Source organism: Plecotus auritus (assembly GCF_963455305.1).
Source record: "Plecotus auritus genome assembly, chromosome: 1".
Classification (NCBI taxonomy): Eukaryota; Metazoa; Chordata; class Mammalia; order Chiroptera; family Vespertilionidae; genus Plecotus; species Plecotus auritus.
In genome coordinates, this window is record NC_137770.1 from 25,044,258 (window position 1) to 25,056,315 (window position 12,058).

Genomic DNA, 12,058 nt, shown 5'->3' on the forward strand with positions numbered 1-12,058 from the left:
CCTATTTGTCCACCTCCCTCCCCCAGGGGTGTGCTAGGAGGGGAGGGAGTTTGCCTTTTCTAAGTCTGTCTCTATAGTGCCTAGAACAGAGCCTGACACGGACTAAGTGCAACCACTATCTTAGAAGGAGCAGTGCAGACACCAAGGGAGATTTTGTCAGAGACCAGTTGGGACTTCTCAAGCCTGCTCAGAGGTGACACCAGCCAGTCTAGGAAAAACCAGGAAGGAACTGTCAACATGCCACATGGAGACAGCTGTACCAAGACACAATCCATGCCTCCCCCACACGTCTGCATAAAACTGCACTGCGGGTACCTGCAGGTGCTGGTCCATTCTGCAATACCTCGTGGGCCAGCTTCTTGGGAGGCCCTCTGAAGTCTGGGTGGGCGACCCCGCTGGCTGGAACATAAGGAAGGCATCTCAGATGTCGAGTGAGAACAGGGTGAATGTCGGTTCTGGAACAAACTGTCATTGAGCAGGAACTCTGAAGAGGTGATGCCAAGTGCATGGTAAAGGATGAAGCCCCGATAGGGCCTGGTCTGGGCACAGGCAGGTTCCAGGAGAATTGGCCATACATGCCTGAACCCGGCTCTTGTCCAGGCTTAGCTCACATCTCTTAGCACTGTTCCTCTCCCTGGTCCATAGCTTCCTCCCCACCCACTTAGGCCAGGACTGTTGAGCTCAGCCATGATGACGAGCTTCACATCCAAGCTGACAGAAGCCCTCTGCCCGTGGTCACTCCATACGAAGAACGAATGCCTGGTCAAGGGCGGAGGGGTGGTAGGCAGTTTCTCCCAGCGCATTGCTCATTCTGCCCGCTGTAAACCAGATCCCTTTCCCAAGCTGAAGGCAGTAGAGGGGGAACAAAACCACGGGCGTTAAAAGCACAATGGTGTCAGACAACCTGGTTTTGAATTCCAGCTTTGCCACCAAGTAGATGGATAATCTTGGGCAATCTCTTTACCTCTCTGACCCTCAGTTTCCTTATCTGGAAAATGGGCTAACAACGGTATCAGCTTTGTTGGGTAGTTGTGAGAATTAAGCAGAATTCCTATGTGCAAGCCCAGTACCTGGCAGGTGGTTAAGTGTTCCACACATGTTAGATCTTGTTGCTGCTGTTGTTATAAAATAAAGGAAGAGAGGGAGGAAGTCAACCCCTAGCTACCTGCTGCCGACAGCTGAAGACCTCCAAGGTTATGAGTCCCAAGGCAGTGAATTTGCTGGTAATTAAGGTACTAGAAAGGCAGTCTTTCTCCTTTGGGCTTCAGAACGGTGCAGGCTCAAGAAAAACCAGCCTGAAAGGAAACTTCTCAGTGACCATGGGAATTATTCCAAAGAGGGGCTGTCAGGGCTAAAAGTGTGACTCTGGAGGGGGAGGAGAAGAGGCCCCAAAGCCACCAAATCCCAGAGTTTGTAATTAGTAGCCCAGCATCCTCTGTGGCTGCACTAGGGCCTACCTGGCTCAGGGGGAAGGGCACACACAGTCATACAAAAACAACCCCCCAGTGGGTTTTTGAAGTGCTGAGCCTCTTTGTTTGTCTGAATTTTAATGAGGGGCCAGGCAGGATGAGAGCAGCACTCACTCCCTGGCCAGGAGTGGGCTTCCTTAGCTGCCAGCCCGCATGGGCCTGATCCAAAGTGGCATCTAGGAGAGGCGGGCCCTCAGATGAGATGTCTCGGGGAGGAAGAGAGAAAAACAAAAACTAAAGATGCCTCTGTTTAGAAAAAGGCTCGGGCTCTGCTCCAGATCTCAGCGCATGTTGGAAACAGGCGTGGACGCTGTGCGGGGGAGTCATGGAGATAAGCAGCTGCGTGTCTGAAAGAGCAGAGGGAGGCCGGGCTCCCTAAGAAAGTGTTTCTGTGGAAAGCTCAGGGCTGCCACGCTGGCCTCTGCTTCTGAGAACCAGAAACGAGGCTCTGGGAACCCGTGGCAGAAGGAAACACGCTTTGGGAGCCCCAGGCACAGTTGCGGGAAGATGGTGGAAGGGGAGCGCTATCAGAAAAGCCACCAAACGCCAATGTGAGGAAGAGGTCACCTTATCACACCCACTTCCTGCTGTGTCTTCAGCTAAGCCACCTAAAAGCACGAAGGAGACAGTGCAACCTCACTAATTCAACACAAAGTCCGCAGTAAGGAAGGTGTCCCGCCAGGCCACCCAGCAGGCAGCCACTTGCAACCCCCATATCCCTGGGCCCAGGCGCTTACAGGTAGATGCTCCAGGGAACTGCTGTGGCCTCTGTGACTGAACAACTTCGAGGAGGAGTGCCATTCCTTCTCTCCCTGATCTAGCTTTCCCTCACGCTCTTCCACAGTGGACAGAGCGCCCATAAGATTGTTTAAAAGCTGCTTCTTTCATCTCCATGAATCTTTCCAAGAGGGCGCTGCAAAGAAATGGAAGCAATAGCCACAGAAAAAAACAATTTAGCCCTGGCCATTTGCTGCTCAGTGGTTAGAGCATCAGCCTGCGGACCAAAGGGTCGTTGTTTCGATTCCCTGGCAAGGGTACATACCTCAGTTGCAGGTTCCTCGGCCCCTATGGGGGCGTGTAAGGGAGGCAACCAATTGATGAGTCTCTCTCATGTTGATGTTTCTCTTTCTCTCCCCACTTCCTTCCCTTCTACTCTCTCTAGAAATCAATGGAAAAAATATCCTCTGGTGAGGATTAAAAAAGTTTTTTTTTTAAAGAAAAAAGCAATTTATTACAACTGAAAGATCAATGCAATCTCCTGAAAATAAGTATTTTTATTACAAAATATTCCATATGAAAATTCTAAGCTCCTTGCAAGCTTTTTTAGTTTTAGCCTTATTGTATTTTTCAAAAAGTCCAAAGCGGAGGTTATTCTGTGCAGAGAGTTGTCTGTTGTTCCCCAAGGGCTCAGGTGTGTGCAGACTGTCCCACGGAGTCCTCCTTCTCTGCCTGCAGCAGCTTTCACTCGGTGAGAAGCTCTGAGGACACCTCAGTGTACAGATGGTCCCAGTCCCAGCCGACGTCGTCCTGCCGAGAGAGGTACCGCTAACTTTCTTGGGACAAAGGAAGGCCTTTCCCTGCAACCATAGCTCACCACCCAAGCCCAGCAGCCAGGGAGGCAGGGGTCAGCCTGGGGAGCCAGCGGTTAGAGGAATGAGGCGGCTGAGGGAGTAGGAAGCTGCTACTGCTACGTACTTCCCGAACTTCCTGCTCTGGCGCAAGTACTTTGGTGAGGAGCTTCAAGTCGATCGCTCCATCCTGTGAATGCAAAAATAAATAAAAAATAAAAAAAATGGATGTGCATTTCGAGGAGCCTTTAGACAATTAACTCTTGTAAAGTGAGGAGGATCAGGTTGAGTGGGGTAGACCTCCCAAACCCAGAGCTGCAGGAATGCTTTCTGAAAGAGTAAGAATGTGAGTGGACCACACAGCCACTGAGGGAATGCCACGATACCCCGCAGGCTGGGCATTCTTTGGGGGAAGGTCAACATCAGGAGGGCAAGGCATGGCAGCAGCCTTTCTCTAGGGCTTGCGTATCTATTGACCCCAAGTGGGCAGCCATGGAAGCAGGTGGGAGCTGCGCTGGAAAACACTGGAATGTGCGGCCCGGAGATGCTGCAATACCCAAGGACGGTGCCTCCAGCAAAAGGACTGTTGCCAGGCAACCTCAAAGGCCCATGGAGGAGATGAGAAATCCCTTGGGATGCTGCCTGGATCCCGCCCCTCTATGCAGGAGCCGCTCCACTCACCAGGGTCTGAAAGGCTGCGCACTTCATGAGGTCATTGTCCAGGTCACGGTAGGTCATCACCCGGTTTACCTGGACGCTGCAGGAGAGAGAATGTGAGGAAGAACCACAGGCAGGACCAGTTCCAAAAGTGCTGCTGGGCCACCGTCCACAGAGCCTCCTAGGCAGCTAGGGAAGACCAACCTGGGAAGAAAATGTCTAATAAAATGGGAACCCTGGGAGGGAGCCCCCCACCAGCATCTGGGTCTGCACTGGGGGGCAGCACCACTGTGGGTGGCATTTTAAGTGTATTAGTTCACATGTTCCCTGCCTCCTTCCAGCTTCATACCTAATTTAACATACCTGGGAGGGGCTGCCACCTGCAAAACAAAGTCTTCTTCCTGTACTTCTTCCAGATCCGGAATAACAGGAATATCTGCAATGAGAGGAGGCGGCAAAACTGTCAGCAGCATGAAGAGGGATCTTGCCTCCTTCTTCATGTATTACTTATTCCTTCAACAGGCCAGCACGGGGCTATCTGCTGGGGGTAGAATGGACAGACAGTCTCTGGCCTTTAGGGGCTCCCAGTCCAGAACTGTGGGACTGAACTACAGGTGCACATTAGAATCAAAGGTAGAATGTCAACAAGTCCCAAATCCTGGGCTTTACCCCAGAACCAGCTGGATTAGAACCTCCCGGGTAGGGCTCAGGCATCTGTATTTTCCCTAAGATTTCTTCGGCGATCCTGACATTCACTCCAGGTTCGGAGTCACTGGTTTGGGTCTCCAAGGAGAAATGTAAAGAAATGAGAAGAGCGTCCCAGACAGCATTAGAGGAGAAGAGGGAAGGGGAATCAATGAATAAGCCTGGCAACAGCTGGAGACAGAGGAACTGAGAAAGCGCAGTGCCATGAGGTGAAGGTCACTATGACCTCCCCGTGACCAAGGTGCACATGTGCATTAGCTCATTGTAGTCTTCGCAATCATCACAGTCTCCGTGGCCCTGAGCCTGCATCTGAAGGTCACTTTACACGTAATGATACAGCCTGGCTCCCAGCCGTGTATCCGAGACCAGGCCTGCATTTGTCAGGTCTACTGCAAAACGTGCTGCTTCTAAAGATGACGCTTCTCTTGCTGTCGCACAGAGACTTTCCCTGTCTGGACTCTCCATATGAGACAGACATAGAAGGAGCCCCACGGTCACTTCTTTCACCAATTTAACAAAGTCATGCAAATGGAGAAACAGGCAGACATCACTTAATTGTGGCAACTGACTTAAGGTACAAAAATAGCCCACGTCCTCCTGGGGACAACCTAACACCAACAGAAGAATTTCCTTTTCCAGTGAGTATTACTGACTGGTAGAGGGGTTTTCTTTGTTTTAATCAGACTGCAGAGAGGGGCAGAGTGAAAAAAGAGGTAAGGCAGGAAAAAAGGCCAAGTGGGCTGAGACAGTCCCAGAATTCCCAAACTAACACAAATATCAAAAGGAGGAAAATATCCCAGAGAGGAAGGTGAAAAACCCTTCATTTTTGCTTCCATGGATTGAATGCAATATTATTTTTAAAAGATAAGCAGAATCATTTCAAGAAAATGCAGTCCCTCGCCTCTTTCAGGCTATTCAGCACTTAAACTGAGGCTGCTGTACTCAAGTGAAGCCCAAGTATTTGTGTGGCAGTTCCAAGCCTGGAGTCTTTATTACTGCTTCAGACTGTGACATTCCGGATGCTGTACCTGGAAAAAGAGAAAGTATGCAAGGGAGACACAGAAAATAAGACACACAGAGAAAGAGGCGAAGAAAGAGAGTGATTAAAAGAATGAAAGAGGTAAATTAAAAATAAATGGCTGATAGGGAAAATAAAGACATATACTCCTCCCCCCGCCCCCCCAAATGATGAACCACATTCAGCAAGTCACTCTATCTAGAAAGAAGCTGCTCAGAGCTTAGACTGCATCTCCCTATCCTGCTAAAGAATTAGAGATGGAATTCTCTAAGATTCTGTCTTATGCTAATGGAAATTTAGCTTTCTTCCTCATTCTCACTCTGCGGTGACCAACACTCCATAGTGAGGGCTGCCGCTGACAGTGCCACTGACAGTGCCGAAGCCAGGGCGGTGGTGCCCCCAGGCTGGTGCGACGCGCAGACCCAGCAGCGGGGTAGGGGGAGGCTGGTTGTGCCATGCGCCATCAGCAGTGTGACAGTTTTGGAGTGATCCAGTTAGCTGCTCCTGGCTCTCCTCGGAAGTGGAGTCCAGCCTGAGATGAATATTCAGAAGTTGGTAAGAAAGTGCCCCATGCTGAGTGTAGGGCTCAGGACGGGTCTTCCCAAAGTCCCCTTTCCCTCCACAACACTAGCATTTGGGCCCTGTCAACTCTGCCCAGCTTCTCCCAGCTCTGAGGACTGCACTGCGGCCCAGTGTCCACTCTGACTCCCCACAGGCCTCTCGCTTCATCCCCACCCCCTCCTCCAAATGTGCACCAGGGAGTGTGGGGCTGGCCCATCTGTGACAGATCAGAGGTCAGTCCGGGCCTTGGCAAAGGCGCCTCTCAGAGTGGCACTGGTGGGGCTGGCCACACAGTGGGATTTCTCTCTAATTGGAAGCCTGGTGCCCAACAGAACCCGGTGCACCGCCTAAGTGGGACAGAGCCAGCGATGACAGCCAGGCCAAGGCAAGCTGGAACATTCCGGTGCAGTGACAGCTTGAGCCATCGCAGCAGAGTCAGGCCATCCAACTCCCGGCCCCAGTGGAACAGGTGGCCGTGGAGCAGGTTTTGGGCAAACTTCAAAGAACTTCACAATTTTACAGTTTCTGATTTATAATCACAGACAAGTACTTGCTCATGTGTACATAATATGTTCTTGGGAATTTCTGTTCTTTCTCTCCTTCCGCAACTGCCCCCCTCCTGCCCCCGCCCTAATCCCACACACATACAATGAACAAATCTAGAAAAAGAAAATGGACTTGAGAAATCCACCTCTTCACAAAATTACCTACACGAAATGGCCCTGCCTGCACTCAGTGACCCAGTCTGATTCAGGTTGTCAAGTTTAACTTTCAAACGCTCAGGATTTTAATAGAGTCAACAAGAGGAGTACAAGAGTCAGCTCTCTGCTCTAGTACTGTTGAAAGCTATCGCTATTTCTAAAAACCTAATAATTATGTTGACTTTATTCTCATTTTCTTCCACGATGCTGAAGAACATGAACAGAAACAATGAGTTAAGCATATGGGTAGGACTCCTGTCCAGCAGTTAAGAGTGCAGGCTCTGGAGGCAGGATGGCTGGCTTCGATTCTCCCATGTCCTAGCTGTGTGACTTTATCCTCTCTGTGCCTCAGTTTCCTCATCTATGAAACTGGTATAATTGTGCCCACTGAATTCAGTTGTTGTTAAGTATTAAATACAATGATCTTTATAAAATGCTAAGTGCTATGCTATTTGGATTCATTTAACAGATATAATATTGAGCATGGAGAGAAAAACGATATAGATCTCTACCATCATTTTCTCATTTACTCCTGCCCATTTTCCAGATGAGAACACTGAGGCTGAAGAACATTAAGCAATTTGCACTAGGTAAAACCATTAATAACAGAACCAGGCTTCCTCCTGTCTGACTGCACCCGGAGCTTGTCCACACCTCACCTGTGCTTTCTTTGCAAAGGCACAGAGACGCCTTCTATAGGTGAGACACTGCCTGCTGACAAACAGCTTTCACTTTTCACTCAATGTCCTCTGTTCTTGGGTATTTCTTTTGATACCAATAGCCATAAAGAAGCTAATTCTCTTGCCGTAGCCCATTTGGCTCAGTAGATAGAGCATCGGACTGCCGACTGAAAGGTCCCAGGTTCGATTCCGGTCAAGGGTACATGTCAAGGTTGCAGGCTCTATTCCCAGTGGGGGGCGTGCAGCAGGCAGCTGATCAATGATTCTCTCATCATTGATGTTTCTATCTCTTCCTCTCCCTTCCTCTCTGATTAAAAAAACAATAAAACTTAAAAAAAAAACTTTAAAAAAAAGAAGCTAATGCTCTCCCTCATTATGTGTCCCGACTCGCTACTTTCCTACAACAAAGCTAAATGGAGCAGCATGAAAACAGTGCATTGTCGCCAGAGCGCTGGGCACTCATTCTCTGCCACCCTTAGTAAGCTAGCCCCATGGCGAAGGAGACGGCTGGGCACCTGGAACAACCCCAGAAAAGGGGAAGGCGATGACAGGGGGCTATACCTCCAGTGCACGGAAGCGGGTGCCCTCATCCCTCATCTCAGTTCTGCCAGCAGACAGCACCACCTCATGCAGGTTGCCATGCCCACACAGGTCGCCATCCTCACACAGATCATCTGCTGCCCTTTCCCAGCTCTGACACCTTACACTGAACAGGTTTTCTTTGGTCATTGATCCCTGCCTCTTATGTCAGCCATCTGACATGTTGTTCAACTTGCCTGCCTGCCCCCGACCATGTTGCCCACTTAGCCCCACAGAGGGGAAACTGCATTTGTTTCCTTGTTCGTTCGTTCGTTCATTCATTCATTCATGGAATACTTTTTGAGCACCTACTATGTGAATGGTACCATGCTAAGTGGTGTCAGTAACAAAAGCAAATACAACAGATATGGCCCTGCCCTGGCTGGGGTGGGTCAGCTAGTTGGAGCATCGTCCTGTGCACCAAAAGGTTGCCAGTTCAATTCCTGGTCAGGGCACATGGGTTGTGGGCTCAATCCCCAGTGGGGCGTGTGCAGGAGGCAGCCGATCAATGTTTTGCTTTCACATCAATGTTTCTCTCTCTTTCTAAAAATAAATAAAAATGTATTTTAAAAGAACAAGAAAGACATGGTCCTTGTCTTCATGGTGCAGTGGGGGGACAGTAAACAAATAAATTCAAATATATACTGTGAGAGAAACTAAATGGATTCTATGGCTGAAAATAACAGGGAGACCTAACTGTCTTATTTTTAAAGGTAAAAATAATATCCTATGTGGTAAAACATACAAATACTGCAGAAAGGTTTAAAATGAAAATTCCCTTTCCTTATTTGAGTCCCAGTTGTCTCCCTAGAGGTAGTTGCTATTAACAAATTCTTGTATATACTTATTGAAAAGAATTTATGCCTATCACAGCACACACATCCTTTAAAAAAAATATTTACAAATGGGATCACTTTCCATTCGTGTTATCTGCAACTTGTTTTTATCTTTCCTGATAATGTACCGATACATCTTATTCTTTTAAATGGCCACCTAATATTATTGAATAGATGCTCCATAATGTATTTACTCCCCACCCAGGGAGGATCTAATTTAGAATTTTGGGGGTGGGGTGGGGTGAGGAGTTAGGGAAGCTCCCTGAATTAGGGATAATGCAGCTGAAAGCTGAAGGATAAGCAGGATTCAACCAGGCAGGGGATGGCATGTGCAAAGGCACTGGGAGGTGAGAAGCACCCTGTAACACTGAAGAAACTGAAGGCAGGCCGGTGTGGGTGGCATGTAGGGCCCGGGGCACAGTGGCATGGGGTGAGGCAGGAGAGAGGTGCCTGGTGCCAAGTGTTGAAGATCTGTATCAACCAGCCAGGAAACATGGACCAGTGCCTGTTATACACAAGACCCCCCTGAGGCACATTAGGGAAAACCATGATGGACTAAGCAAAGTTGCAAAGAGGGTCTATATGTAAAAAAATAATAAATGAACAGAATAAGGAAAATACACATCCCTTCTTTTATGAATCATCTTGGAATTCAACAGGCAGAATTCAGAGCTTGCTACTTTGTCTTTCCATCATGCTTCGTTCAAGGCCACAGGGTACACCTCACTACCCTGTAGTAGGTAAAGTGATATTGGCCGTCAGCCTGTCCCCTAGAGACTGAACTAGCTGAGGGCAAGGACCACATTCTGGTCCCTTCTGCATTCCCAAGGACTGGCAAAATGAAGGACAACTGAATAAAACTGAGTCCACAGATGCCCCTCACATCGGAAAGTCACACACATGTGCCGTGTCAATCTTCTCTATATTATCCCATTAGTGTAAGTGCTCCTAAATCCTAAAGTTGCCCAAGTGGGTTTGCTTCACAAGAATAACCAAGAGGGTTCCTTGAATACTTCCTAGATTTGACAACACCTAGCAAAGGCTTTGCCTCACCTCAGAGCTGCTCCTGCTGGGAAGGGTCTGTGCATATGCAGGAAGCAATGGATGAGTGGGGACAAAGCTGCAGAGGAAGTCATTCAAACTTGGTCCACAGGGACTTCTATCCTGAGGCTGGGTCACACGCTCTTCCCACTGCTCCCTGTGTTTGTCTTCCTGGATCGCTAGTGTGTCCCACTGTATAATCCACTTTCTGGGGCTTGTTAATGCACAGCAAAAGCAGTAAGAACTTATTTCAAAGAGAAAGATTGTTGCCAAATGGGAAACTCCTGATGATACCAGAACACTGGTCTGCCAACAAATCCACCCAACACACCAATTACCAGCTGAAAGCACATAATTAAGTGGGGGGTGCTTAAATAAATAATAGAAACACATAATGGAAACATATGGGAATACCAGTAGGATCAATTCCAACTGGTTTAAAAAATGTGAAAAGCTGCCCTAGCCCTGGAATACATTCATTACAAACAGGTTCGTATACCCACGCACTAAAACGCTAACTACCCAGCGTCCCAGTGTCAGTCCCTGTGGCCGGACAGCAGAAGCCGCGTGCCTCTTCCTGTGAAGCTGACCCCAGCTCTCTGCATGCATTTTGTGATCGCCCGCATTCAATCCAGCTGTTGTTTGCCAGTCTGGGTATAATTAGAACAGAAAGTGATTTCTGAGACTGGACTCAGCCTGAAATGAGTGCCCCTGAGCACTGCTCAGGCTCTTCACCTGGAACATGAATCTAAGTCCCACAGGACGGGAGAACACAGGAGGCACCCCAATCTGGCTCTGGGTCCCACAGGAAGCCTTCCTCTCTGTGTCCCTTTAGGGTCTACTCTTTGCTGTTTTTCTTGGTTGGAGCTTTTTTTTAAATTTTATTTTACATGTTTTTATTCTTTTTTTTTTTTTAAAGAGGGAGAGGGAGAAACGTCAATGGGCTGCCTCCTGCACGCCCCTTACTGAGGACTGAGTGAATCTGCAAAAGGGCATGTGCCCTGACTGGGAATCGAACCAGTGACCTTTGGTGCATGGGGTGACGCTCAACGAGGCTGGCTGGGGCTTTCTGAATGGAATTTCCCGGTCACTTGCAGAAGGGTTCCTAGAGAGCTACGTAAAGACTGTGCTATCCTCCAGCACTTTCTTACCCTGACACCTTAGTAAATAATACAAGGTTGGTATAACTTATCAGGTTCCTTAGGGTACTTATACTGATGACATCTGTCCCTCACTTCAACCACTAACTGAGCTCCCAAGGCCAAAGGCTCTCCCTCGTTACACACAATCTCTTCCCACTCAGTGCCCTGACACTGCAGAGCACCCACAGGCCGTGACGGGCCCACAGCCACCATCCACAGCTAAGTTCAACAACCAATAAACATGAAAGGGATCTGGACATGCTGCTTAAGGACACCCCAATACTAGCAACCCCTAATTTTGTGACCAAAGCCAGAAGACCTCTCAGCAGAGCTCATAAGCAAAAGGAAACAACATCCACAGTTTTAGGAGATGGCAACTTAAGCCAGAAATCGTTATAATTTTTCTCTGTAGCTGCAAAACTTTGTTTTACTGAATGCTGTTACCTTCTGCATCACGTATAGGGAATTTTAAACAGGCAAATGGAAGAAGGTCTGATTGAAGATGAAGTTAAGTGAAAGAAATTGGTCTCATTTAGCCCATGACAGGATTCATCTGTGTTCCCAAGTCCACTGAGGTGGCATCATGGACGTTTCATATTCATGAGCTGCGGCGACACTGTGTCCCCTCATTTACAAAGAGCCGTGTTCAGCAAATTCTGTCCCTGTGGATACTCCGTGCATTTCATGGTCTTGTCAGAGAGACATCAAACACTCCAGTAACCAAATACCAGAAAATGGCTTTAATTAGTGGATCTCAATCGTATAAATAATTTTTTTTCTAAGTGAAAAAATGGAGAATTTTTTTAAAAGGGAGAAGAAAAGGGGAAAGCAGTAGGCAACAGGCTTCAAACACCCGAAGGAACAAGGGAAAGAGACGGTCTCAGAGGAGCTCCTGAGTGAGGCTGGGCCCAGCACCATTGGTCCCCTGCTCTCCCAGAGTCAGGGTTCGAGAGGCAAAAACCTGTCTGCAGGTTCCTGGCAGGTCCGCTTTATGAAGACTTATCCCTTGTGATTTCACCTGACTCAAGCCAGCCCAGCCTGCACTCATTACAGGCAGAGTGGGAGAAAGGCAAAGGGAAAAGAGTCTGGAAACTGTGATGT

At 48.4% G+C, this 12,058-nt stretch overlaps 1 protein-coding gene across 2 annotated transcripts in view; it reads right to left on the minus strand.

Annotated features, from left to right (window-relative positions):
- Nucleotides 1-2,725: 2,725 nt before the first annotated feature.
- The window catches only part of IFT43 (intraflagellar transport 43), an 86,014-nt gene continuing 76,681 nt past the window's right edge, over nucleotides 2,726-12,058 (minus strand). For both annotated transcript variants that reach the window (XM_080649515.1, XM_080649516.1), the window contains 4 exons: nucleotides 4,058-4,130; nucleotides 3,719-3,794; nucleotides 3,165-3,227; nucleotides 2,726-2,996 (listed from right to left, as the gene is read on the minus strand). In XM_080649515.1, the coding sequence (XP_080505641.1) occupies nucleotides 2,931-2,996; nucleotides 3,165-3,227; nucleotides 3,719-3,794; nucleotides 4,058-4,130 (278 nt within the window). In that variant the 3' untranslated portion in view covers nucleotides 2,726-2,930. The remainder of the gene's footprint in view (nucleotides 2,997-3,164; nucleotides 3,228-3,718; nucleotides 3,795-4,057; nucleotides 4,131-12,058) is intronic.